The 26989-nt window shown below is 47.7% G+C and overlaps 1 protein-coding gene and 1 long non-coding RNA gene across 2 annotated transcripts in view; one reads left to right on the plus strand and one right to left on the minus strand.

Annotated features, from left to right (window-relative positions):
- Positions 1–21872, minus strand: part of Sh3bp5 (SH3 domain binding protein 5) — a 62979-nt gene extending 41107 nt beyond the window's left edge. The window contains exons 1-2 of the mRNA XM_021182302.2: positions 21581–21872; positions 19859–19921 (exon numbers count right to left, since the gene is read on the minus strand). Coding sequence (XP_021037961.1) covers positions 19859–19921; positions 21581–21727 — 210 coding nt within the window. The 5' untranslated portion in view covers positions 21728–21872. The remainder of the gene's footprint in view (positions 1–19858; positions 19922–21580) is intronic.
- Positions 3398–4869, plus strand: LOC115029256. Its single transcript, XR_003834836.1, has 3 exons — positions 3398–3572; positions 4353–4509; positions 4835–4869. It is a non-coding gene; the product is annotated as an uncharacterized LOC115029256 (long non-coding RNA).
- Positions 21873–26989: the final 5117 nt, after the last annotated feature.

Consider the following 26989-nt stretch of genomic DNA (forward strand, 5'->3'; position numbering starts at 1 on the left):
AGTCCCCCCCCTCACATAGCCCCTCCCCCATCCTCCCCTCACTGCTGGACAGGCACACCCTCACCCACTGAGGCAGCCCAGTTAAGGGAACAGGATCCACAGGCAGGCAACAGAGTCAGAGACAGCTCCCGCTCCAGTTGTTGGGGGAAGGGGTAACCTGATCTGGTTCTTAATTTTGCCAGAGATCTTGTCTTCTTGAGTGACAATTTCCCCAGAGGACTGACTTAAAGGAGTTCACAAACCAAAATCTTCCCCACCTGCCCAACCAACAGCCTCAACCCCAGGGCTCAGCCTCTGGCAGAGCGACTCTGGGCCCAAGAACGGTCACCGTGATAGTCTAGCCAATCAGCAAGGATACTCCCAGCTACTGTGATTGTGGACAAAGAGGCTGAAGCACCAGAACTAATGAGGCTTCATTCTAAAGAGTTTCTGAAACTTAGCAAAAGAAACTTCCCCATTGAGTTGGCTAACAGGATGGGTGGGGGCACGGAGTAACTCTGAACTGTCACCCTGGAGCCAGGAGAGGCGACAGAGGTGTGGCAGAAGGTGCCCTGCAGCCCCCCTGCTCTACTGCTCTCACTTAAGGCAACCCCCACCCCCATCGCTACTTTCACCCTTGCTTTCTGTTTCCTCCAAAGGACCTGGAATTGGACTTCTATCAAATGCAATTCAAGTGGACCTTTAAAAACCACAGGCCTGACCTAGAGACCTTTAGCTAGTTACTGTATTGGCTACATTTATGCGGGTAGGGAGAGGAAGGCCATGCTGCATCCTACCCCCAGATCAGCATTGTAATAAAGTGTAACTAAGTCACTGGAGAACTTCTGCCACTGTAGCTGAGTTGACAAGATTGAACTGAACTAAGATTTCCTTAGATACTATCTGAACAGCTGGTTGCCACAGACTGGTGCCTTCTGCTTCACTCCCTAGTAAAGAAAAGACCCCACTCTGGTTTCCTGTCACCTACATCAAAGTCAAATGATTCCCCCCAAAATGGAGTAGGAACGCTTCAGGCTTGAGTGCACAGGACATTGTTTTGTTTCGTTTTCTGGGAGATGGGTAATTCCTAAGGGCAAACACCTCTGGAAGATGGGCGGGGGCACACGTGAGTAGTTGGAGCTCCTGAGAGGTGGAGGCAGGAGGATCTGGAGTTCAAGATCCCCCTCCCCCGCAAAGCAAGCCCTTTACAAGCCCAGGGCTGGTAATCTGAGTTTTTAGATGGTTTCCCATAAAGCCTGGGCTGGCCAGGGACTTACTCTAAGTGCCGGTGTTCATAGGCGTGTGCCACCACACCCAGCAATCCAGCTGACTTAATACTCTGCCCTCCAAGAGAGTTCTAAACTGGTTCCCTCTGTGTGATGTCTTCGATCTTCAACCTAGGTGACTCACGTGGAGGGTAATTTATTTAAGCAGAGAATTGCTGACAGCGGCAATCTCTCTGTTTGAATGTGTCAGTGTGTCAAAAACACGGCCCAGCGTAGAATAAGAACTCCAGCTAAGACATCCCGAGCCAGTGAGCCTCAGGAACAGCGTGCCAGTGTCACACACTAGGGACAAGTCCCTGCTTTCTGGCCAATCGGCTTATCCAAGCTTCTACTACCTCACTTGTAAACTGAGAATAATGAATGGCTTCATGGAGGTGTCCCCAGAAGCAGGGGCACAGCCACAGGATGTCAGCTTTTTAAAAATAACTGTCCTACATATCAGAGATGACATGTACTTCAAAGGCTCCTTGGTGATGCTGTTTATAAATACACAGCTTTGGATTGGGGAGAGAGGCCTCAAAGGCATGAGCTGAGCCTAGAAATGACCCTGTACGACAAGCTCAACAGGAACCACAGGCCCAGCACGTAGATAAGACAACCAGAGCCAGGTGACACGGTCTTTTTGAGGCTGCATGATAGGCAAGTATCTCACTCTAGACAGTGAACCTTTTAATCCAGTGTGCACTGGTCCCCAGTGGTTCCCTTAGCATGGTCTACGGACCCACTGGGAAGGGGGTCCTTCAGATCTCCCCCGAGAGCCTGATGCTGGAACCCATTTTCATAGTAAAGTGGGACTCTCGACTTTGTCCTTTTTAAACTATAGTGTACATGATGTGTACAGGTGCATGTGAGCATGGTCCTCACGTGGAGGCCGGGGGATGAATTTGTACAGTTCATTCTCTCCTCTCACCTAGCTCCAGGGACCAAATTCAAGTCATCAAGCTTGGTGGCAAGTGTCTCTGGTCACTGAACTATCCCACTGGCTGCGTCCCATGGCCCTTTTCACCTTGAAGTGAGTGTCCTCTCATGAGTGTCCCCTGGAGTTTTCCAGAGGCCATGTGGCATCTCAAGAAATAGAATATGGACAAGACACACACACTTCCACTGTGATGAGATGCAATTTGGACTTCCACTCTCTAAAACTGTGTGGTAAATGAATTCTTTATAAAGGAGATCAAGCTGGGCATGGCGGCACACACCTGCAATCTCAGCACTGCGAGGCAGGTGAACCTCTGTGAGTTCAAGGCCAACCTAGTCTATAAAGTGACTTCCCAGCCAGCCAGGGCTACACAGTGAGAGCCTGTTTCAAAACAACAACCCCCTTTAATTTTCAATATAAATAAATACTGCTGGGACTTCACAAACCCTTTAGGACACTCAGCGATAACTGGAGATTCACAGTGACCCAAGGTCCAAGGGTGTGGACCAGTGCTCTAGATGTGACAGTACACCTAGAACCAGGGCGAGGCCACAGTACTGAGTAAGTGGCAGCCATTATCCCTCCGGGACAGGGGAGGACCCTCCATTAGGTGCCATGACAGCTTCAGGCTTGTTTTCAGAAAAACGGGGGGCCTGCTACAGAGTCTGCTGGAGAAAGGACAAGCTGGAACCTGGTGAGCCACACAGCGTGCATCGTCTCCGAGTCTCTGTTCACTTTTCTACACAGGTGTTATTTTGCATGTGTTGTGGTAGGGACAGAGCCTAGGGCCTCACATTTACAGGCAACTGTTCTAACCACTGAACAACACCTCCAGCCCGTAGAGTTATTCCTGCTTGCTTGCTTGGCTTGAGATTTTTATTCTTCTTGTCTGTTGTTTTGAGGCGGGCCTGGGCTGGCCCCAAACTCATGGCAATTTCCTGCCTCAGTCTCCGAAGTGATGGAACTACAGGTGTGTGTCACCACACCCACCTTCTAGTCCAAATTAGGATTTGAAAAAAAAAAAAAGTTTGCTTTTAAGAATTTGCCTTGTCTTGGATGGTTGATCATGTGTGGTAACAAAGCTTCCTTTTCTGACAGGGTGAAGCGGGAACAGTTGTCAGTTTAACAGACTACATGAAGTATGTAATACAGGCAGGAATGGCACCAATCATGTTAGGGGGCACTGCCTAGGACGAAGGTCATGGCACTGTTGGCAAGGGCACTCTGGAATCCTGGGGCTCATTGACTGGTGTTGGGGTATCTGAGCTGTTTAAAATGAGCTCACTGCAAACTGTGCTTTCCAAAGCCACCTGATCCAGTCTGGAGAGTCCTTGTGAGCACTTCTAATACACACGAAGAAAGCACTCAGAGTGATGTTTGGAGAGAAGGTAAGTGCTCCCTGCTGGCTGACAGAACTATCTGAAAGGCTCAGAAGCTAAGCCGTACGTACCACAGGCTGCCAAAGGAACTCTTGCTGCTGTTAAGGCACCACACTTTAATTAATTTAAATTATACCTTCAACCAGTGCACAAGGCTAATGACTACCGTACTAGATAGCACAGTCCTAGCCTGACACCCCCACTTTCTATGACTCAGCCTGCTCCTGGCACCTTTTGGCTGGTGCCGCTGTCTCCATTCTTTTCTCAGCCCACAGCCCTGTTCAGGGGAGCCAGGGTGGTTTCTACCTTTAAAATCCCACAGCAGGGTTTGAAAATGACCGACTGTGCCAGGGTAGAGCAGGGTCCAGGAAGATAAACTAGAAAAGCCAAGCAAAGTATGAGGGCACAGGAGCCAAAAAGAGGCAGGGCTGGGCACGGGAGCCGGCGTGAGGAGCGGCAGAAGCTGGGGCCAGCCCCGTAGAGGCCACAACAGTTCTGGCCCAGTCCATGGTGGAAGCATCTGAAAAGGACACCTTGGCTAAAGGACCTCACAGTGACAGAGGACATGAAGGAGAGGAGGGAAGGACATACCAGGAGCCTGAATTGTGGAAACCTCCTGTCACTGGGCGGTCACAGTCCCTGCTGCCTCTGTCACATGCCTTCCCTACTTCAAGCCTTGACTTTGGGAGTGGAGGCCTGTTAATCCTGGTGGTTGCCTCCTTGAGGCCTGTCCTGCATACAAGAGGGTGCCCTGATCCCATGTTTCTGATACAAGCCCCTTCCATACAGATCACAACACAGAAAGCCAGGAGAGGAACAGAAGAGATGATCAAGAATGCACATGCAGACAACAGCAAGAGGTGGCAGAGCAAAGTCCCTGGGCTCTTTCATGGGACATCTAAAAATGTGGCCATGGAATCTGTCAGTTGGAGGACACCTCTGAAGGGTGAGAGGCATGGTAGTGGCTGTGTGCGGACAGCAGACATAAACCAAGACCTCTGGGAAATCTGGGCTCTCCCTTTGTACTGGCTGGTTCTGTGTGCCAACTTGATACAAGCTGGAGTTATCACACAGAAAGGAGCCTCCCTTGAGGAAATGCCTCCATGAGATCCAACTGTGGGACATTTTCTCAGTTAGTGATCAAGGGGGGAGGGCCCATTGTGGGTGGTACCATCCCTGGGCTGGTAGCCCTGAGTTCTATAAGAAAGCAAGCTGAGCAAGCCAGGGAAAGCAAGCCAGTAAGTAACACCCCTCTATGGCCTCTGCATCAGCTCCTGGTTCCTGGCCTGCTTGAGTTCCAGTCCTGACTTCCTTGGGTGATGAACAGCAATGTGGAAGTGTAAGCTGAATAAACCCTTTCCTCTCCAGCTTGCTTCTTGGTCATGATGTTTGCACAGGAATAGAAACCCTGGCTGAGACACCCTACATGGAATATCCAGCAACCCTTCTCTCCCCAGCATCCCAGGAACTACTCCTATGACCTTTCAGAACATTGAGTAGACAGTGGGGCAAAGTGTGGAGTTGTCAAATCTTGGGGAGGCCCCTGGTCCCTGGACAGCGTTGGTGTCCAAGCCAGGTCCTGCTCCTTACCCCAATCCTCCCATGGCCTCACACTGCCCATTCTGGCTCTGAACCAAGAGAAAGCATAAAGACCACCATGGCTTCTTCCTGCAGTCCCCCTAAAACTAAAGAAGGACTATAGAGAGTTTAAGGCCTTGGTAGACTCTACCACCGCTATACAGAGGGACTCTGGTTACCTCTGATTTGACCAGGAAGCACTTCCACACCAGCAGATGAGTACCTGGGCCCTGAACAGCATAGCCTTCCTTTAAACATGTGGCCAGTGTCAGGAGTCCACACTCAAAATTGGAATGAAAAGAGAGGTGTTTGTTTTTGTTTTTTCATTTTCAAATAATTTCAGATTGGGGAAAAGGGAGAGTAAAATGGAGCCTTGTGAACATTCGGTCTGCCTTTTCTAAAGATAAAATCATCGTCACATATGATGGTGTGGTGGCCAGAGTCAGCACACTGTCCCGTGTTGTTCAAAACAATTCAAGGCTGTATCAGATGAGCCTGAAGAGATGAGCGCAAAGGACGACAGGAAGGGATGAGAGACCTGAGCGGATGGATATACGAACCCTGAGAACCCTGCCCACGCCCCTCTCCTCACTCCTGGCTCTCTTCTGCCTTTTCCTCTCCTTTATCTTTTCTTTTCTCAGTGTGATCTGGGACATGCGACCATGATCTTGCAGAATCTCCCAGTTAGAAAATAGCTCCCTTTCAGTTTACTTTCTGTCCTCAATGGCACAAGGATGGGGCTAAGGCCACCAGGAAGGAATGTTTCAACACCCAAGGCCCCGAGCTCCACAGAGAAGCAAGTCAGCAGCCTCTGCAAGCAGCCAGTGCAAGGGTCAGTCGGGCAAGTCCTCCTTGGGGAAGGAGGGACTGGAGTGACGGTGGACTTGGGCCAGGACAAGCAGCCTGGGAGACTGACAGGCCCTGCACTTTTTCAAGCGTCAGCCACACACACATTCTTGAACCCACAGGATTCTTTAAGTAAGAAGGAGGCAGAATTACTAAAGTGCACAGCCTCACTGAATCCAGCCACAAGCAGACCGTTTCTGTGTTGAAGCCAGAGAAGTTTAACTGCTTCTACTTTTGAGACCCAGGCTTAAAAAAATTCTGGGTCACTAAACGGCAGACGTACAACTGATGTGCACATTAGCCAGGTAGTGTTTCGACCTTCAGTCAAGCTGTTCTAAATACAAGGTCTACTTTATAAGCAGCTTGGGTTTTGAACGATGTCAACAGGGCAAGAACAGAACCCAGCCTTGGGAAGCTTGGAGAACATCTGGCACTGCTTCTACCCACAACATGCATCCGCCCATCACAGCATTCCAGGCGAGCTGTCTGTGTCACTTCTGCTGGCTTTCAGACGTCTCCTTCTTCACCACAGCCAACAGCATGGAAGGAGAGGAGAACAGAGACACAGTGCGGAAGGGATCCATGCTCTACCCAACATCTGTCACCTCTTTACAGACACACCAGAGGCAACAATCGAAGCATCTGCTTCTAGAAGAATGGGGCATAAGGACAGAGGCTCCCACCTTCAACCCTACATCTCTGGGTCCTTATAAAACTTGTGTCAAGTACTCTTTCAGCAGACTTTAGGTTTTATCAGATCTTGTGGTACAAGCCTAAAGTCTCAGCCACCTGGGACGCTGAGGCCAAAAGATTGCAAGTTCAAGGCCAGTGTGGTCAACTTAATGAGACCAAAAAAAAAATATGTAAAGGCTGCAGACATAGCTCAGCAATGGAGACTTGCCTTGAATGAAAGAGGCCCTGGGTTCAATCCCTAGTACTGCAAAAAATTAAAGTTTAAGTCTGTTGTGGCCTAGACTGACTACGGAGCTTCTGGCTTTCTCTGGATGTCAAGATCGCAGGTGTCCTGTAATGTAGGCTGCACATGGCTAGCCAACAAATGAAATCCACGGCCACAGAAGGAGAGAGCAGGAAAGGACTCCCGCCAGTTAACACAGATGCTCCCATTTCACAGATGAGGAAACCAAGTCCATCCATCTCCCATGAGGATGATTGCCTGGTGTCACAGCACCGACTGGAAACCCAGCTGCTCCATTCAGCTCACCAATCCCAGCCAGGATCTCAGAGGTCTCCTCCACACTCCCGAACATGTACCTCCCAAACCATGAAAGCACATGGGCTCCACTCAGAGCCTGCAACTAAGTCCTGGCTCTGTCTCCACTGACTGTGGGTCTTGTCTCTCTGTACCCCTCAGTGGTGTTTTTCGTCAGCATCCTCAAGGACTATTTATTATGAGACCACAATTACCCACACCAACCTTTAACACACACTTAGCTCTCGCTCGATAGCTATTTTTATGTAGGTTAGTCAACCAGGGAAGGTAAGGGCAGGGCGGGGCCTGGCTAAACACTACATGGTGGGGGTATGCGGGGCACTGTATGGACAGCACCTCATTAAATCATTAATAGCCCTTGCCAGATCTGTCTGTCTGTCTGTCTGCCTGCCTGCCTGTCTGCTTTCCTCCCTTTCTTTTTTTCATCTCAAAGAGAAGGAAATTAAAGTTCTGAATAGCCGAAACAAACAACTCAGGGCTGAGAAGATGCCTAGAGGGCTGAGAGGCACTGCTCCGGAGGACCGAGTCTGTTTCCCGGGAGCCTTGTCACAGTCCACAGTCACCTGTAACCAATGCTAAAGGATCCAATGTCTCCTCCTGACCTAAGTCACTCATGCACATACACAGACACGCGTGATCACATATAATTTAAAGAAAAATCAGGAACTGGTAACACACACCTTGCATCCCAGAGCTTGGGAAGCAGAGGCAGGTGGATGGATGGCTCTCTGTGAATTCAAGGCCAGTGTGGTCTACAAAGGGCATAAAAGGCATTCCAGGCAGCCAGGGCTATATAACAAGACCCTGTATCAAGAAATAAAGTAAATCAATCCTGACAGGGCAGAAACAAAGGCAAACAAAGAAGCCACCCATGTTTCCAAGCTGACAATGAAGGCAGTGCTCCTGTGCGGCAAATGACAGCCACCAGCCTCCAACCATGGACTTTATTTTGACTTGTTCCTCCCCCCCCACCCCCCAATAAAACCTTTCCCAGGCAGTTTTGACTCCAAGTTTCACAACGTTGAGAGCTTAGCTTCTTCAACAAGTTCCAGCTAGGGAAGCAGATCCAGTTTCTAACAAATGAACTCAGCATTGCGACTTTACTTCTCCAGGACCCAGCGGTCACCGAGGAAAGACGCATCGAAAGACGCATCAAGTCAGGAGTGGCCGACGACCTTCGCAAGGTGTCCTCCAGCTTAGCAGGCAGAACACCTGCCCCTGGCTCTAAATGGCACTCAGTTGTTCTCCCCAACAGGCACTGGCCATAGTGTGATTAAATAAATTATTTTTGTTTCTGCTGTATGTGCGTGTGCACGAACATCATGGAATGTGAGCGGAGGCTGGAGAACAACTTCTAGGAGTCATTTCTTTCCTACTATGTGGGTTGCATGGGTCCCACTTAAGTTATTGGGCTTGGCAGCAAGTGCCTTTACCTACTAGGCCATCTTGCAGGCTCACACAGCACAACCTGTAAGAAATGGCAATGCAGCAACAAATTCCCTACATCACTGCTAAAACCTGCTCCCTGTCCTGTCGTGTGGCGGGCTCGTCTCCAGTTACCATGAGTACTAACCAAAGTCCTTGTTTTGCTGGCTGGTTAAACATTAAAGCACCTCTCAAAAACATGGTGAAATGGGGCTGCTTGCGAAGTCTGCCCCCAAAAGGGAAGTATGGAGTTGTCGTTGTTGTTGTTGTCATCGTGTCTCTGACCACCATAAGTATGGTACTTTCTAAACATGACCCAGAAGTCTTTAGCACTGCTCCCATTAGGAGGAATCCAAAGTTAGGTCTGTCTGTGCTTGGATCAAGAAAATATAGATGCACCACACTGTAAGTTCAACCAATTGGACAGCAAAAGCTGACAGGTTTCCACATGGTCATCTTGGGACCAGCACTCTGGGAGATGCCACACATCCTAAGAAAGTCAGAGAATCTGCGACCGCCATATTGGAAAAGTGCTTGCCAATGCTCTAGTTATAACTACCAGCTTAACTTGCAGCCAAGGGCCAGCACAGCCTGTGTTAGGCCCCCGAGTGACCACCATGGATGTCATCATACCCTCAGATGACCACATTTCCAACCACCACCTGACCGCAACTGCTGGAGGCTCCTTAAGCAAGGACAGCCTAGCAGGGCCTCACTTCTTCCTTTCCAAATCCTGACCTACAAACCATGGCCCAAACAAAATGGCCACTGTCAACTCCAAAGGTGGCAGGTGTCCTTAGGCAGAAATGGCAGCCATAAAAACTGGAAAGAACAGTACCCATTTCGGCTCTTCTCTCAAAACCAAACCAAACCCAGCCAAAACCCAAGGGAGAGATAGACACTCAACCTGTGGGCTTCAAATCTGTCAAAACAACTTTCTGCCTCCTGACATCAGAAGGGTAGGGTAGACATAACAAGAGAACCCCATTCATCCCCCATTCATCCATCTTGCTTTGGCTGAGTTTGATGTCAAACAATGAGAGCAGTCCCACGAAGAGGGATTGGCCATTGTTATAACAAACAGCGGATATTCCTTCCATTGTCTGCCCGCTAGCAGTTCATTTCAGTCAGTGCAAACATGAGTATCTCTTAGATAATCCATCGAAACACAGCAAAGGAACTCAGTCAAGAATAGAACAAAAATTTTCCATCTTCCTTTAAGGAAATGAAAGGGGCTGATTCACCAAGCTCTCTAAGAGTTGCTTTGCAAATTTCTGTGACACTCTTTGGTATAATCCATTGGCGGGGGAGGGGAGGCACATCTATTCTTACTGCTAGAAGCATCCATGGGTAGAATGAGGAAGTCCAGAGAAGAGGGCTAAGCAAAGACAGCTGGGCTGGCTGCCAAAGACTGAGGTTGGAGGGATGTTTAATATACCCAGCCAACACACACACACAAACTATGTTAAATGTCCCCACAATAAATGCTGAGAAGGAAAAAAAAAGACCACAGTTCGGTGTTAAAAGGTTTCAGTCCATGGAGACCAGAGCGCTCTATCAATCTGACCATTCTTAAAACCACAGAGACAATGCTGAATGTGCCTACTGCCACAGCCTGCCAGACTTCTGAAGACTTGAGAGACAGGGCTGGCAACCTTGGACAAACCTGGGGATACAGTCACATGGCTGTATGAAGTCAGTCTGTACTACAATAGCCGGCACCTGTGACTGGATGACAGGTCCCAGCTGAGGATCCAAGAATACTCTCATGGGTTTTTGCAGCTTCAAAATGAGACATTCAATTTTTCCCGTCAATTGTGTTGATTTTAGCCAATGCTCAGAGTGTATCATTTGCTACTGTAGCTACAGTGCATACATCTGTGCAAGCCTCGAACCTTGTATACAAGACTTGAGCCTACATGTGTCCACAAGTCTTTGTCCATTTAGAAATGACTCAAGCTAGGCATTCTGCTGCATGTCTCTTACCCCAGCTTTGGGAGGCAGAGGCAGGGGATCTTGAGTTCCAGGCCAGTCTGAGATAGAATGAGACTGACCTATCACAAGAGAGCGTGTTGGGGTGGGGCCAACAAGACACCTACAATCCTAGCCTGAGCTACACGAGAATGTCTCCAAAGAGACAGGGATGGGATGGAGGTATTCAGACACTCAAATACAAGCAGGAACTAAGTTGAACTGTCTAAAGAGTCTTACCCTTTGAGATGTTTTCTATTGCTCTTCACCAACCACACAGATGAGGGTTTCTTGGTTACAGAGCATCTAAGATGCCATTTAGACATTCCTTCATTCTCCCATGAATTGCTACAATGAGAGCATCTTGAGACAGGCATCACTGAGCAATTCTACTGTGGTACTTTGTGTTCTGTTGCTATAGCAACACTGTGACCAAAAGCAGTTCAGGGAAGAAACAGTTTGAGTCACTTTACAGCTTACATACATCACGGAGGGAAACTGAGGCAGGAACTAAAGCAGAGACTTGGAGGAACTCGGCTTACTGGCTTTCTCTCTGTGGTCTGCTCAGCCTGCTTTCTTATGCAATGAAGGACCACCCACACAGGGGTAGCACCACTACCAACCACCAATCAAGAACACCAGCTTACCCCAGGCCAGTCTGATGGAGGTGATTCCTCCAGAGAGTTTCACTCTTCCCAAGTGACTCTGGTTTGAGTCAAGTTGACAAAAACTGACCCAGCACACCCACCAACCATGGGGGTTAATTACAATTAAGTCAGGAACCATCAACCCCAAGCTTCCCAACAGTCTTTATTGCTCCTAAAGTTCTTTCCATAGACATTAATTTCTCAGGCTGGTGAGATGGCTCAGCGGTTAAGAGATCCGACTGCTCTTCCAAAGGTCCTGAGTTCAAATCCCAGCAACCACATGGTGGCTCACAACCATCCGTAACAAAAATCTGATGCCTCTTCTGGAGTGTCTGAAGACAGCTACAGTGTACACACATATAATAAATAAACAGATAGATAAATAAATAAGAATTTAATTTCTCTGGCATAGAAATCATCTTTTTATAATAGGTTCATTTCTTTTTGTTGTCGTTGTTGTTGTACATTTTTTAATTAGATACTTTCTTCATCTACATTTCAAATGCTATCCTGAAAGTCTCCTATACCCTTCCCCAACCCTGCTCCCCAACCCACCCACTCCTGCTTCCTAGCCCTGGCATTCCCCTGTACTGGGGCATATAATCTTCCCAAGACCAAGGGCCTCTCCTCCCAATGATGGCTGACTAGGCCATCTTCTGCTACATATGCAGCTAGAGACCCAAGATCTGGGGTACTGGTTATAGGAGGAACAACAATATGAACTGACCAGGACCCCCAGGTTCATTTCTTCCATCAGCCCTCTACCTAACATGATAAAACGCAATCATTGTAAATAATCAGGAAAACACCAAGAAATGAAAAATCAAGCCACCCGCTTTCTCAGCAGCAGCCTTAGTTAGCCACTGGTAAAGTCTGAGCATACAGTCAATCTTATTTTTTGAGCAAAGCTTCTCAAACTACTGATGACAGATTTGTTAAACTCCATTGTGAACTAATTGTTCCTACAGAACATAGTAAAATAAACACAAAGCAAAACAGCACAGCATTGTCAAGCTACTAAAAAGGACTCTGCAAAGTCATCTTCATTTGCAAGGTTGCCTTGAACTTATCCTCCTGCCTGTGAGCTACCATGCCCAGCTTAGAAGACTTGCTGTTAATTTCTGTGTCTACTTAGCCCTAACTAGTAGTGATCAGTATACATTGTGTGTTAACTAGTAGTGATCAGCCCACACTAGGAATACTGTAAAAAAGACCTTTTTCCTCTTATATGCACATTCTTTTACTGCATATACCTTACATATGGTTTTGGTTTTTTATGTGTATGTATGTGTCTTGTGACTATAAGCTGTTGGGGGGGGGGTTTCTCTCAGAGGCCAGGAGAGGGTGTTGATCCCTGAAACTGGAGTTACTGTTGGTTGTAAGACAACCAAGGTGGGTGCTGAGAACCAACTTTAGTCCTCTAGAAGAGTGGCAACTGCTGAGCATTCTACAGCCCCAACATACACTTTTATTACCTAATGTTTTCAAAATATATCATAGTCATTTGTCCATGGCCACAAGTCATCCCTTTTTAAAACTAAAGGCCATCATGTGCTGGGTATAATAGTGCCCAGTGGTGATCCACCCTACAGCTGGGTATAATAGTGCCCAGTGGTGATCCACCCTACAGCTGGGTATAATAGTGCCCAGTGGCAATCCCAGAGCTTGCATGATGGAGACAGAGGATCAGGAGTTTGAAGAAAGCCCAGGCTACATGAGACCCTTTCTCCTATTCCCTGCCAACACACACCAAAAAAGGCCACTTTAAAAATGTTAGCATAGGCCAGGTGCAGTATTGCACACACAGGAAACAGGCCCATCTGGATCCCAGGCCAGCTAGCTATAAAGGGTGACTATGTCTCAATTTTTAAGATGTTAACATATTCAAAGACATTTGACTATTATACTTTCATGAGCCAACACCTTCATAAATGAACAGATTATGGGAAAGGAAACAGCTTATATTTTATCAAGGACAGTCACGACTCTCTCAAAGTCACCCTAACAACAGTGTGGTGCCCAGAACCACTTGCCATAGAGATGACACTTGGATTGTATGGTTGGCTGGTTGACTTGGTGGGGCGGGGGTTGGGGTTCTTTGACATAGGGTCTTTCTATATAGCCCAGGTTGGCCTTGAACTGACCCATCTCCTCAGCCACTCTGGCTGTGCTTACAATCATGACTTGATGTCTATACCACCAGCCAGCTGTTAACATGGTCCAGCAACAGAAGCAGACTTCATTCTAAACCTCTAACTACAAATGGACAGAGCACTGTTCCCTGTTTCCCTAGTTAGTTCTTAAGTCTGCTCTCAAAGTCTCCCTCACAAACTGGGGTCTCATCAGAAGCTCCACTGAGGAAAGAGGCTAACTTAGGGCATGAGGTCCCCTTTTGGTGGTATTTAGAAATGGGGCCTTTGGAGAAGCAGGTTAAATGAAGCTGTATGGATGAGCCCTAATATACACAGATGACCTATACTCACAAGAGGAGAACTAGGCAACTGTTTGCTTTCTCTCTGATGAGAAGACAGCCAGCATCCTTGTGCAAGCTGGGAAGGGAGCCCAACCTTGGACTTCTAGCCTCCTGCTCTGCGAGAAACTAGGCTTCTGTTGCCCAAGTGAACAATAAAAGCATTGACCTGCTTCCGACGGTCCTCACACAGGCCACATCTGTCCTGTCAGTACTCTTCCTCCGCACCCCAGACTGCTCTGGAGGGTTAGGTCAGATGACCTGAGCTCTTTAGGCCTTGCCTTTGATGGTCTCCATCCTGTCAGATCCTCCATGACTCTCTCTCTCGGAACCTCTCTCACTCTACCAGCAGTTCATGCTTCCATCCAAGGGATAGGAGCCCCGTGCCAACAGATTCATGGCTCAGGATCTGTCAACCTCCACAGCCCCTGGTGTCTTAAACAGGACTGGAGTCTACTTCACTGGATGTGTGGGGGATGGAAAGATATTCATTTCAACCAGACATCACAGGCTAGACTGCCCCCAGCCCAGCTGACGTGCCACCAGGCCCTGGCTCTGGTACCTACTTAAAGACATGTACGGTTATTGGGTACATTTTTTTCAGTCAGTTATCTCTGCAAATGTTCTCTAGAGCTTTCTGGAAATCACCACGCTGTTTGATAGGACCTTCCTGGCCCAGTGCCCACCACGCCCACATACACAGAAGAGAAGCTGGCAGGGTGTGACGGCACTGTCCTTTAATAAAGGTATTTTTCTCTTCCAACTCGTGCTGATAAATCCATTAGGGACAGAAGTCAGGCTGTCTGAAATCCACCCCCTCCTTCCTCTCCTTCCCCGGAGTTCCCAAGCTCAAACATGGCTGTTCTTTTCGCTTCTGGTTTTTGTTTTCTTAAGTGAAAGGTTTGCTTGCTCCTGGAGGAGGAAAAGGCAGGTTCTGGGTGCAGGCCTTGTGCGAGCTGGGAGGACTCCAGAGATTTATTCTTCAAGTCGTTCATTCTCAGAGTGAGGAGAGATGATAAACAGGCTGGGCTCCTGGCTCCCAGGAAGGGATGGAGGGAGGAGCCAGCGGTGATTCCAACTGAGGAGCTGGAGGTCTAGTTAGCAGGTGTCCCTGGCTGTCCCTCCCTGCTCCTTCAGCCCTAGCAAAGCCTCCTCTCAGAACATGCAGGAGAAATGCCGAAGACAGGTTCTTAGAAAGGTATTTTTATATATGTATGTATATATATTTACACATAAAAGCATGGGATATTGCCAATCTTGGCTCTAATTAGAGTTAGAATTTTTTTTGTCTCATTTGTTTTAAATATTTGAAGTTTGAGGGGACAGAAAGCAAGATGGCTCAGCAGTTAAAGGTGCTACCAAGCCAGGTGACCCAAGTTCCAACAGCAGAACTGCTCACATGATAAGAAAAAACTGATTCTGCACTTACACACACACACACACACACACACACACACACACACACACACACACACTTGCACGGGAGTGCTCACAAGCCATCCACATAAAAATAATGAAATAGTATTTTTTAAAGGGTCGGGCACGGTGGTGCATATCTTTAATTTCAGGACTGGGGAGTCAGAGACAGGCAGATCTCTCTGTGCTGTGAGTTCAAAGCTACGTAGTAAAAGATCCTGTCTCCAAAAAAAATTGTTTTTGTTTTGCTTTGTTCTTTTATTTATTTCTTTTCAAATGGAAATGGTATCCAGAATGTACCACATCCTGTCATGCCCCTGTAATTCTAGCATTTCAGTGTCAGAGAAAAGGAACACCAGGGTTCTGGTTTGTTTTTTAGGTTTTTAAGACACTGTCTAACAGATGCCATAATGCTGTAGTGGCAGCTAGTATGTTTATGTGTGACGCACAGCATAAATGGGAGATAGGAGTTAGCTCAGTGTTAGTTAACTGATAATATATTGAATAGCTATCGGTTTGGTTTGAGTTTTTAATTGGTATACATATGGGGATTGAAACCAGGGTCTACTGAATACTAGAAAAGTGACCTACCACTGAGGTACATCCCTGGCCCTCTACATGCTTTGAGATAGAGACTCAGTTATACTGGGCTAGGCTTGAACTCCCCCTATTATCTTGACAGATCTCCTTAGCTTCCTGCCTCCAACTTTTAAGTAGGAGCTGGGAGTACATTTGTAGCTCCCTGCCTGGCAGAATAGCTGTCTCTGTTTTTGTTGAGACTGAAGCCAGGCTGGCTTTGAACACCTGATCTACCCCACTTCCCAAGTACTGGGGTCACAGAATGGACACAAGGTCAAAATCCGGATTTAGCCTCCCAAGTATTAGGACTATAGGCCTGAGCTAGCATGCTAGCCATGGATATGACCACTAACAGCGAATGCTGAACCTCTGTTCCAGGGGAAATACAGTTAGGTGCTTTTGAGCCTCCAGTCATATTCCCACGAGCTATTCAAATGCCTAACTTTTGAAATTTTTATTTATTTATTTATTTATTTATTTATTTATTTATTTATTTATTTATTTCAGACAGGGACATAATCCACTTCTTTTGATCTCAAAGTGATCCTCCTGTTTCAATATCTCTCGTACATTTTGTTTTTGTATACAGAGTCTTATGCAGCCCAGGCTGGCCTCAAATTCATCATGTAACTGAGGGAATCTCTGAACTGGAGGCCAGAGCCTTATACACATGAACATTGTTAGGTTCAAACCACAGATTCTAGCAACATGATCATCAATTTGATAGGCAACCCCTACTAGTCCGGGGCAGCCCAGCTACATACACAGCTACTGAGTTCGGAAGTACAGTGGGGTGTGCTCTAGTGAAAGCTCTACACACAAACACCTGTGGCTGCTGGGGTTACAGTGAGGTCGAGGTGGAAGGCTGCTTCCCAGGCCTGTGTGTGTGTGTGTGTGTGTGTGTGTGTGTGTGTGTGCGTGTGTGTGCGTCTGTCCCCTCAGCTTCCATCTTCAGCAGCAGTCATCCCATGTGCCTGCCCCCATGCCTGCTGACCCCTCCTCTAAGTCCTGGAGATTGAGCTCTGGGCCTTGGGCTTGTCCCTGAGCACTCTTCCTCTGAGCCCCCACATTAATTATTTTGTTACAGTGAGTCCCTGTTGAATTTATACTACTGTGAATATTCTGTGTTAAACAAAATACATTACCACTAATTTCCCCTATGTCTTTTAATGTAACAACTAGGGAGTTTTTAAATTGCTTCTGTGGCTTATTAATATGTTTCTGAGTCAGTCCTGATTATAACCTTACCAGAGGAAGGCCACCCAACAACACAACCCAGCCAGGCTACCCTGCACAAACCCTTAGCTCATACCATTCAGCCGTGAATCCTTGGTTGTGAACTTGACTATATCAGGAATTAACTAAAACCCAAGTGGCTGGGTACACCTGTGAGGGACTTTTTCCTAAATTAAGTCATGTAAAAAGTGGGAAGAGCCACTTTTTAATCCAGACCGCTCTTGAGGTGAGGAGATTCAGCTTGTATCTGGACCACACCTTCTCCTGGCAGCCCACAGACAGAGCATGGAAGAGGAAGCTTGCTCTCTTTGCCTGCTTCCTCTCACTCGCCCTAGCAAGTCCATTCCTTCACTGGCATCAGAGCCTACTTCTTTAGGATTCCAGTGGATACTGAAGACCGGCTGAGACATCCAGCTTTATGGACTGAGCAACTACTGAATTCCTGAACCTGCCATTGGTAAACAGCCATTGTTGGACTGGCTGGACCACAGCCTTTAAGCCATTCTAACAAACCCCCTTTCTGTACAGAGAGAATCATCCTTTAAGCTCTGCTCCTCTCAGGAAGCCTGACTAATGTGCCCAGGGATCCAAATGTGCCCCAGAGTCTAGCAGGAAACACCTGTCCAGTAGCTTCCTGTGACACACCAAATCTGTGGAATTCGGAAATCGGGGCTAAAAAGAGTTTAACAAATGAACCAACATAACTCCCAGAAGGCAGGTGCCATAAAGACCGAGTTATGGGGCTATGAGACTATGAGTTATGGGGCTATAAGACTATCTTGTTTCTACCCAGAATGGTGATCAACATTGGATAAGCAAGCAAAGAGGACAGACAAACCAGGGTTGATCATCTCTCTTGGAAACCCAAGCAGAAAGCTAGACCATTCTCCTTCACCCATAGCTCTCTGCCTCAGGGGTCCCTGAGTAGTTCGTTCTCTCTCTCTCTCTCTCTCTCTCTCTCTCTCTCTCTCTCTCTCTCTCTCTCTCTCTCTCTCTCTCTCTCTCTCCCCTCCCTCCCTCCCTTCCTCCCTCCCTCCCTTTTTCTTCCTTCTTTCTTTTCTTTCTTTTTCTTTCTTCTTTCTTTCTTTTTTTCTTTCTTTCTTCTTTCTTTCTTTCTTTCTTTCTTTCTTTCTTTCTTTCTTTCCTTCTTCCTTCCTTCCTTCCTTCCTTCCTTCCTTCCTTTCTTTCTTTCTTTCTTTTTCTTTCACAAGACAGAGTCATTTGCCTCCAGCTTGCTACTTGTGACTATGTGACCTTCACCTCCTGATCCTCCTGCCTCTGCCTCCCCAGTGCTGGGATCACAGGCGTGTATAGCATGCCTAGCCAGCTGTCCCTAATTTCTGCTCACCCCAGTCTCCCAAGTCCACCGGTAGAGTGCTTGTCCAGCATGCTTAAGGCCCTGGGCTTCATTCCAACACTGCAAACATAAACAAGCCAAAGTTTCTGCTCAAAACAAAAAACAAAATCTTTCCAACTTGTCAATGTACATTTGGGATGCAGAGATGAGAGAGTCTGGAGTAGCTGGACACAGTGACACACGCCTGTAACACCAGTCTGTAGAGATGTACCCAGAGTTCAAAGCCCTCCTCCATTACATACTGAATTTTGAAGTCAGCCAAGACTACATGAGAATGTTTAAAACATATATGCACATGCACTCGTGCGCACGTGCGTGTGCGCATGTGCACGCACACACACACACACACACACAAGGGCCACTTATGGCTTCCAACTGCTCAGCTCTGGGCTGTTGTGGCAGGACCAAATGAAACCTTAGGGGAACATTTCCCCCTAAAATTGGCAGAGATTTTGTTTGTTTGTTTGTTTGTTTAATGCATTAGAAATGTGAGCTTCTGAGAGTTTTCAATTGCCCAACTTCATAAACAGTTCTCCAATTCCTTACTTATGTCAGAATGGGAGTTAGTAATAGATACGCCTTCACGCAGCCCAGAGCAACATTAGTACCCACCGCCACGCACAGATCTGTGAGTTCAAGGCTATCTGCTATCAGAAAGCACCACACACAGATCTGTGAGTTCAAGGCTATCTGCTATCAGAAAGCAGGCTGCCAGGGAACTTCTTCCAGTGAAGTATTTTCCTCTCCCCCACACCCTGGCTCTGAGGGGCCTGATGTTCTCTGCTTTTCTCCTTAGGCTTGTCTTGTTCTTTCTACTGTAGAAATAGGTTCCTACTGCAGCTCTCTGAAGTCCCTCAGCCCTGACAGTCACTCACAGGGGTATGCTCCCATTGGCAAGTAACCCCAACCACTACTTAGAAATTGGTGGCTTCTAAGAACCCAAACTTGTTTACAGGAAGACTGGAACATTCTCAAGTTCAAATCAAGATCTTATCTTCCAAAATTTTTCCCAACAGGAAAGTCCTTCCCAGCCCAAACAGCTTTTTGTTACTATTAAGATCATTACATTCTGTGCACGCTGATAGTAAATAAATGAGGGGGGAAATCAGAAATGGGAAGTAAAATATCTGGCTTAAGTCTGAGGGAACCATAGCAGCCCCAAGCATGAATGGAAGGAGCCACCCTAAATAAAATACTGAGAGATGTAAACTCCATTAAAGTGTTTGGCAAAATTGCAATTCTTTTAGCCTTTCCACAGATCCCAGAATATTTGGAGCCTAAAGCATTGTTTAATACTCTGCTCAACCCTTGATTTTGGCCCCAATGGAGCCTCCACAATGAAAAACAGCACATGAAATTGGATCCAGGCTCTGCCCACAGCCTGGACTGAGTGTATCTTACTGTCCACACATGCTGTTGCTCAACCTCCAAGCAGGGGCCTCCTGCAGTCGCCCTCCAGCTTTTAAAACAAAATTAACCAGCCCAGGGTCAAAGGTGACTGACAGTTTCACCCAAGAACAGTGCCTCAGCTCCCTGTACCTCAAGTTCAGTCTCCCGTCTGTTGATATCATCCGTGGATTGATTTAACTTCTCCAGTTCTCCCTAATGAAGAGAGAGAGAAAGAGAGAGAGAGAAATTAGAAGGGCTGGGCTTTTGTTTTTAGTGTAACTTAGTTTACAACTGGAAAGTCATCCCTGAATGGTGCAAGTCAGTTCATTCCTCAAGAAGACAGCTGAGGCTCGGCTAAAAGACAAAAGCCTAAAACCTGTTGTAGGCTGTGTCCTTTTTTGGATGCTTTTAAAGTCCTACAGATTTATCTTTCCCTGAAAAGTCATTGTTCTTTTTTTTTTTTTTTCAGGTGAACTTATCTGTCATAAACAGTAACTTAACTCAGGCAAAACAGCACCCTTTGCTTTAGGAAAGAACTTTTTGAGGAAATCAGTACAAGACAATACGGCCAGTGCAGCCCAGCCAAAGGCAGACTTCCAGCATTAACTCATCATGGGCTATCTCCCTATAAAGAGATGATTTTTTTTTTCTAACTGCGAACTATTTGCCCTGCCTAACTGGGGTGTTGGTTAACTGACTGTAACCCTACCTCTTTTAAACATTTGCAGTCTGACATTTTCTAAGTAGCCAACATGAGTTAACTCATCCTCGTTCAGCTCATCTTTGCTCTGTGAACAAAGGTCTTGCTAACAAAATTCCACACCAAATCCACAAGATTCTGTAATCCAAACCCAGGGCCCGAATTAACAGAATAGTCAATGAGGAGGTTTTCTCACTGATCTTTAGTGTATTGACTTGACAAAATAATTAATTTAAGCCAAACTGATGAATTTAAAGCAGGCTCCTTTTTTTTTTCTATATTTGTGCACTTAAAACCAATTATGGATCCAGAAATTGCAAAGTATGCTTAATAGCTATTTTTTAAAAAATGATTTATGGAAAGGGTACAATACGGGTCATGAAAAGGAATTTGCTTTGTGCTTAGGAAGGTGAAGAGGTTAACTTGTCACTCCTGGAAACTGTTTTTTAACTCTCTCTCCTGGAAATGGAGGCACACTGTGAGGCCAGGCATTCTCTGCTTTCCCTGCCTCCACGCGTTGGCTTTGCGCAGCAGCTGTCCCTGGTGGACATTCACACTGATCTCACAAGGAAAAGGAGGGTTTTAAACAGTCTCAGGCCAAGTGCAACACAGTGCCAACGGTGGCAACGACGCCCACCATGTGTTGACAATGAACCAAAAGAGGACGGCAGCCCAGGCCAGGTGAGGGCTCACGAGGCACCCCACACCGGTGCAGCCCACACTACGGGGGCAAGCCACAGCTACCTTGCCCTGCTCGCCCACCACGATGTCTGCATCCACGCAGGCAGGATAACGCTGCGCTGCAGCCCCGAGGCTGTGCAGTGCTCCAAGCGTGGCGCTGAGGTACCCCGACTCCGCTCGGGGCCCCCGCCCCCTTTTTCCTTTGTTGCAATCCGCCTGAACCGCTGGTCGTGTTGTAGGGACCCTCGGGTTGGGCCGAGGGTCTGCAGGGATCCCCGCAATAATCAGGCCGCGTTCACGCGGGCACCGAAGCCTTCCGCAGGGAGACTGTGAAATGGGGTGTCTCAACCCTTGGTGAAGACCCTGAATTTAGGCAGCCCCCACCCCACGACCGCGAACATGCGAGGCTGTAAGGCATGTGTCTGCGTAGACGCCGACTTCCACGGTAGCCCTGGTGGGGTGCGGCTGTGGGCTCCTGTCACGCGTCCTACCTGGATCCGGGGGTCCACCTCTTCCTCCTCCTCCTCCAGGCCCTGTTCCATCCTCTCTTCCTCCTCCTCTTTCTCCTCCGCCTCCCGGGCAGGCGGCGGGAGCTCCGCCGGCTCCTCAGAGCGGCTCCGTTTCAGCGCCGTGTCCATGCGGGCAGCCGAACGCGCCGCAGCTGGGTCGCAAAGCGCACGGTGGGATCCGGACGCACCGAGGGCCACCTCGCCGCAGCCCGGTAGGTCTGAGCGCGCAGCACTGCCACCCCGGGTGCTCCGCGGGCGAGTGCGGAGTGGCAGAGGAAGTGGGCGCGGCTGCCCCCTGTCTGCAGCGGCCCGCAGTACACCGCACCCACTTTGCCCAGGCCGCCCTGATAGCCTGTGTCACCCGACGCTCTGTCACAAAAAGCCCAGTGCACTGGAGTCCCGGCCATGGCCACTAGGAGAGGTGCCGCCTAGTGGCTCACCAGCCCGAGCGTGGGCCGCCTTAAGCTAGCTTCCTCCTGCCTCCAGTGAAGCAGATCAAGGCCCAGAGGAAAGTTCGGGTGATTTCCATTCTCCAAAGCTACCTTTGTGCCTATTTGGAGTCACAGAAAAGGGAACTCTACCCTAATCTTGTCTGTACAGCAGATAGAGGATAGCTAGCCTGGTCCAACCACCGAGTGGACGTCATAGCCTGGAGTCTGCTGGGCAAAGCTCGGCAAGCGAAGGCATGAGCTCTTAGGGCTTTCCTGGATATCCTGAATGCACAAAGAGCCCATGGAGCTGGGGGGAAATCTATGGATCGGGTGACTTTTTAAAGAGATTGCACTGCTTGCTCTTGGGTAAGCTTGGCCAGTGTAGGAACTATGTGGTTCTGCCCAACATCACCAAGCTAGAGCTTGCCTAGCCAACTGGGCATCACAAAAGGGCTAACAGGGGAAGGGTTTCTCTGAATGGTTACAGGTGCTAGGGCCACTGTGAGGTCAGGGACTACCTGGTCAGATGCCCTGAGCAAAGTGGATACTTTGTAGAGAGAGAGTTGTTCTCGGGGCCTGTGATTCTGCCTTTTCCCCCACCTCAGAAGCAAAGCAAAGGAGGTATCTGTCCTCTTTCTCAACTGGTCAGTCTTCTTCAAAGCCAGCACCAGAGAATCTCACGTGTACCACAGGCCTCCCATGCTTCAATCTCCCCTCTGGAAGAGCCTGACCCTGTGTTCCCTTCCAACAGTTCCCCGTATTAGGTCGGTCTACTGACTTCCCACTCACTCATTTTGTTTGTTTGAAACAACCTCGGCCCAGGCTGGTGTCAAGCTCTTATCAGCTCGGACAGGCCTCGACCTTCTGATTTTCCGAAGTCTACCTCCCATGTGCTGCATTGTTAATCAGGCACTCCTCCTGTAGAGCTCACTATACAGCTAACACTGTATATATCGTCACCCTGGCCTCTGGATCTGAAGCACTGAGATTATAGGCACACACACCACCATTTTGGCTTCCTCTCTCATTTTTTTCTTTTTCTGGGGGGGTGGGATGGGGAGGAGACAGAGTTTTCTGTGTAGCCCTGGCTGTCCTAGAACTTGCTCTGTAGACCAGGCTAGCCTGGAGCTTAGAGATCCACCTGGCTGTCTGTAGTGTTGGGATTAAAGGCATGTGTCACCACTGCCTGGATGGTGCACACACCCCACCCCCCATCCCCGATGCTGCCACAAAGGTGTACCACACGCACAGAGTGACAAACCCTTTATATTACAATTTCTCAGACATATACAGGAGTAACTCCACCAGGCAGCAGGAGACAGTTTGCTAACTACTCCAAAGGAAGGACCGTTGTTGGGGAGGGTGGCTATGTCAAAATACCGCAGTTTCTAAATGGCACCCACTTCTGATTCTGTAGACCAGAAGTCACAGGACAGGGTGCCAGCAAAGTCAGGTTCTGAGGAGGGCCCTCTTGGGCTTGTGGACTTCCAACTGCTCAACAAACTTTTATGTCAGGAAGAAAGCCTTAGAAAATGTCTGAGGTCTTTTTTAAAAGAAGTATATTAGTATCATTTGCTCAGACCTCCTACCCTCCTGGCCTTGTCACTTCCTAAGACTATTAGGAGTTAAGAGTTCAGCACAGGACCCAAAACCTCCACTCTACAACCTGAGGCAAACCCCAGAGTATCACAAGTTCTAGACCAGCCTGAGCTTACACAGCCAGAACTCAAAACAGCAGATGGTTACCCCTTCCCCAGCACCCTGTGGGCTATTCAAGGTTGGCGCGTGTATTTCTGGCAGGGATCTTGGTGGCCATTTTAAACACTTTGAGCCTAACTACAGTTTGAAACGTCCCAGATAACGTGTGCTGTGATAATTCTTGCCTGGATCTGCGTTTTGTCATTTTTGGGAAGCATCTACTGCCTGATCATAATGTGTTATTGGTGGAGAAAGCAGCTTTCTAATTCTCTGTCTGTAATCTGTTTCAAGGATGACAATCCTTGTCAGACTTTCAGAGGCTCCGAGAGGCCAGTGGCTCATCTGTGTCAAAGTGGCGCTGCTCAGCAGGGCTCCAGCCACCCGCCTCCCAGTGTGGGCAAAGATGCTATTGTGCTTCAGCCGGGAAGCATCCCCAGACAGCTCAAAGCTAGGTCCTGAATCGAGCATTGTTCTGAGGTGGGGCTTTGGGGAAGTGATCCGCACATGCGAGTTCTGCCTCCATCAGTGGACTGAGCCATAGATGAACCCAGAACCTGACTAGACTGTTGGAATGACTGACGGACTAATGGAGCTGTGGAAGTTGGAGGCTGGTTGAAGAAAGTGGGTCACTGGGGAGCGATCCCCTTAGTCCTCTCTGCCTCCCAGTCACCCTGAGGTGAACAGCCTCCTCCATCATCTCTGCCTGCAACCATGATGTTCAAGGCTTGCCTCAGGCTCAAGGTAGCAGGGCCAGCCAACCATGAACTAAAACTAGGAGCTAAAGTAAATCTTCCCTTACTTAAGTTATTTCTCTCAGGTACTTGTCTCAGTGATGACTAGGGGCTGGAGAGATGGCACTGTGTGATTGTAGGGCAGTACTTCTCAACTTTCCTAACGCTGAGCCTTTAAAACAGCCCCTCATGTTGTGGTGACCCCAACCATAAAATTATTTTCATTGCTATTTCATAATTTTGCTACTGTTGTGAATCATAATGTAAATATCTGTTATGAAAGATATCTGATATGCACCCCCCAAAGAGTCTCAACCGATAGGTTGAGAACTGCTGTTTCAAGAGGATCTAGGTTAAGTTCCCAGGACTACATGGTAGTTAACAACTGTCTGAAACTGAATTTCCAGGGGGTCATAACGCTCTCTTCTAACCTCTGTTAAGGCACACACGTAGTTCACAATATACATGCAGGCAGAACACCTATACACATTAAGTAAAAAAAAAATAAATAATTTTTAAAAGTCTGATTAACACAGGTGGGATGCCTTAGCCAAAATCTTGTGAAATGCTTTGCTTAAAGATTCCGTTGGTGTTTAATTTTATTGCCCTGTAAAAGTTTGTTTAACCCCACACAGTGGGGGAAATATGCCACTCATGTTTGAAATCTGCCTTACCACTTCTCAGGATGCAAATCTTTCTGGATAAAATTCATAGGCTCCGTGCTTCCCAGTAGTTAACCTTTAAAAACGGTGGAAGAAATCCAGGAGAGAGGACAACAAGGATGTGTGTCGGGCCAGGCTTGTTCTGGCTTTGTCCTCTCTGGTCAGGATACCTGCCAGTGCCTGTCCACACAGGTGGGATGACCCTTACCTCTGCCTCTCTGTCACATTGCTGCACCTGTGTCATCCATGCCTGATGTTCAGGTTAGCAAACAAGCTGAGCTCCACCCCCCCACCCCCTACCCCCCCACACACACACCAGGGACCCATCCTCGGTCCTCCCCTCGCAGAGCTGAGCTTTAGGGTATTTCCATTTATACCCACTTGGATTTATTTACTAAACACTCAGTGGCAGTCCTGTGAAGCTCTGGGGCATCACATGTCCTTCTTCAGGAGGACAGCTGTGTTGAATGGTCCTTGGACTCTTTTTCATTAAAAATGTCTTTTTCATGCGAGGCAGGATGGTATATGCCTTTAGTCTCAGCAGGGTAAGAAACATTAAAACATTAAATATTAGTCTTTTTTTTTTTTTTTTGGAGACAGGGTCTAGCTGTGTAGACCAGGTTAGCCTTCACAGAGATTCACAAATTTCTGCCTCCTGAGTTCTGGGATTAAGGCACTCAGCTAATCTTAGTCTTATCTGTCAAGCACTCTAAAACTTTTGTTTAGTACAGGAATTCAGATCTTGTTCTGTCTCTCACCTTGTAAGATTTCATTATGTTCATCTTTTTATCCCCCCACCCCCAATTTTGTGAAATCTTAATGCAACTGTTTGAATTCCTTCCCACCAATAAAATGTTTCTCATTGAGGCTTAAGTGACCCAACTTTTCCCAATCTCCTTAATTTCCTTTAAAACTAACCAATCTTGAAGGACTGTGAGGATGGACTCTAGCTACTGGGGGATACACACAGTCACCTCCTGCCCTGGTATAAGAATCCAGTGACTGTAGAGATGGCACAGCAGTTAAGAACACTGGCTGCTATTCCAGGTGACTGAGGCTCTACTCCCAGAGCCCACAGGGCAGCTTTAACAACCTCTGTCTCAGCCGGGCGTGGTGGCGCACGCCTTTAGTCCCAGCACTCGGGAGGCAGAGGCAGGCGGGTTTCTGAGTTCGAGGCCAGCCTGGTCTACAACCTCTGTCTCTGTGGGGGTTGGGCAGGGGAGCTGACTCCCTCTTCTGGGCTCTGCAGACACTGCATGCATGTGGTGCACAGACTACAGGCAAGATGCTCCTGGACATGCCTTTTTTTTTTTTTTTAGAACTTCCTATTCTGGCATGCTTGCTAGTCCATTTTGGAAGGAAAGACTGCTTTAATGAAGTATAGTATCTGTGGGAGCCAGGGTTATTGACATATGCCTATAATCCCAGAATTTGGGAGGCTAAAAGCCAGGGGATTTCTGTGAGTTTAAGGCCAATCTAGGCTGCATAGTGAGGTGAATTCAACGCCACCCACAGCACAATCTTGTCTCAAAACTAAATCTAGTTTCAAGTTATGTTTTATGCAGACATGAAAAAGTCACAGTGGATATTCTCTACAATGCAGTTTAAAGGTAAGAGGAAGGGGCAAGAGGTTAGAGCACTGCGCTTCTACAAGCGCCAAGGCTGCTCCAGCACACAGGTCACGTGGTTACAACTTCCTGTAACTACAGCTCCAGGAGATACAACACATCTTCTGGCCTCCACACATGTGGCACACACTCACTCAAAAAATTAAACTGAAATTAAATGTTTAGAAAAATAAATTCACCTCAAAAAGAAGAAATATTTTTGAATCAATAGTAGAGGTACACATTTTTTTTTTTTTTTTTT

Source organism: Mus caroli, chromosome 14, assembly GCF_900094665.2.
Source record: "Mus caroli chromosome 14, CAROLI_EIJ_v1.1, whole genome shotgun sequence".
Classification (NCBI taxonomy): Eukaryota; Metazoa; Chordata; class Mammalia; order Rodentia; family Muridae; genus Mus; species Mus caroli.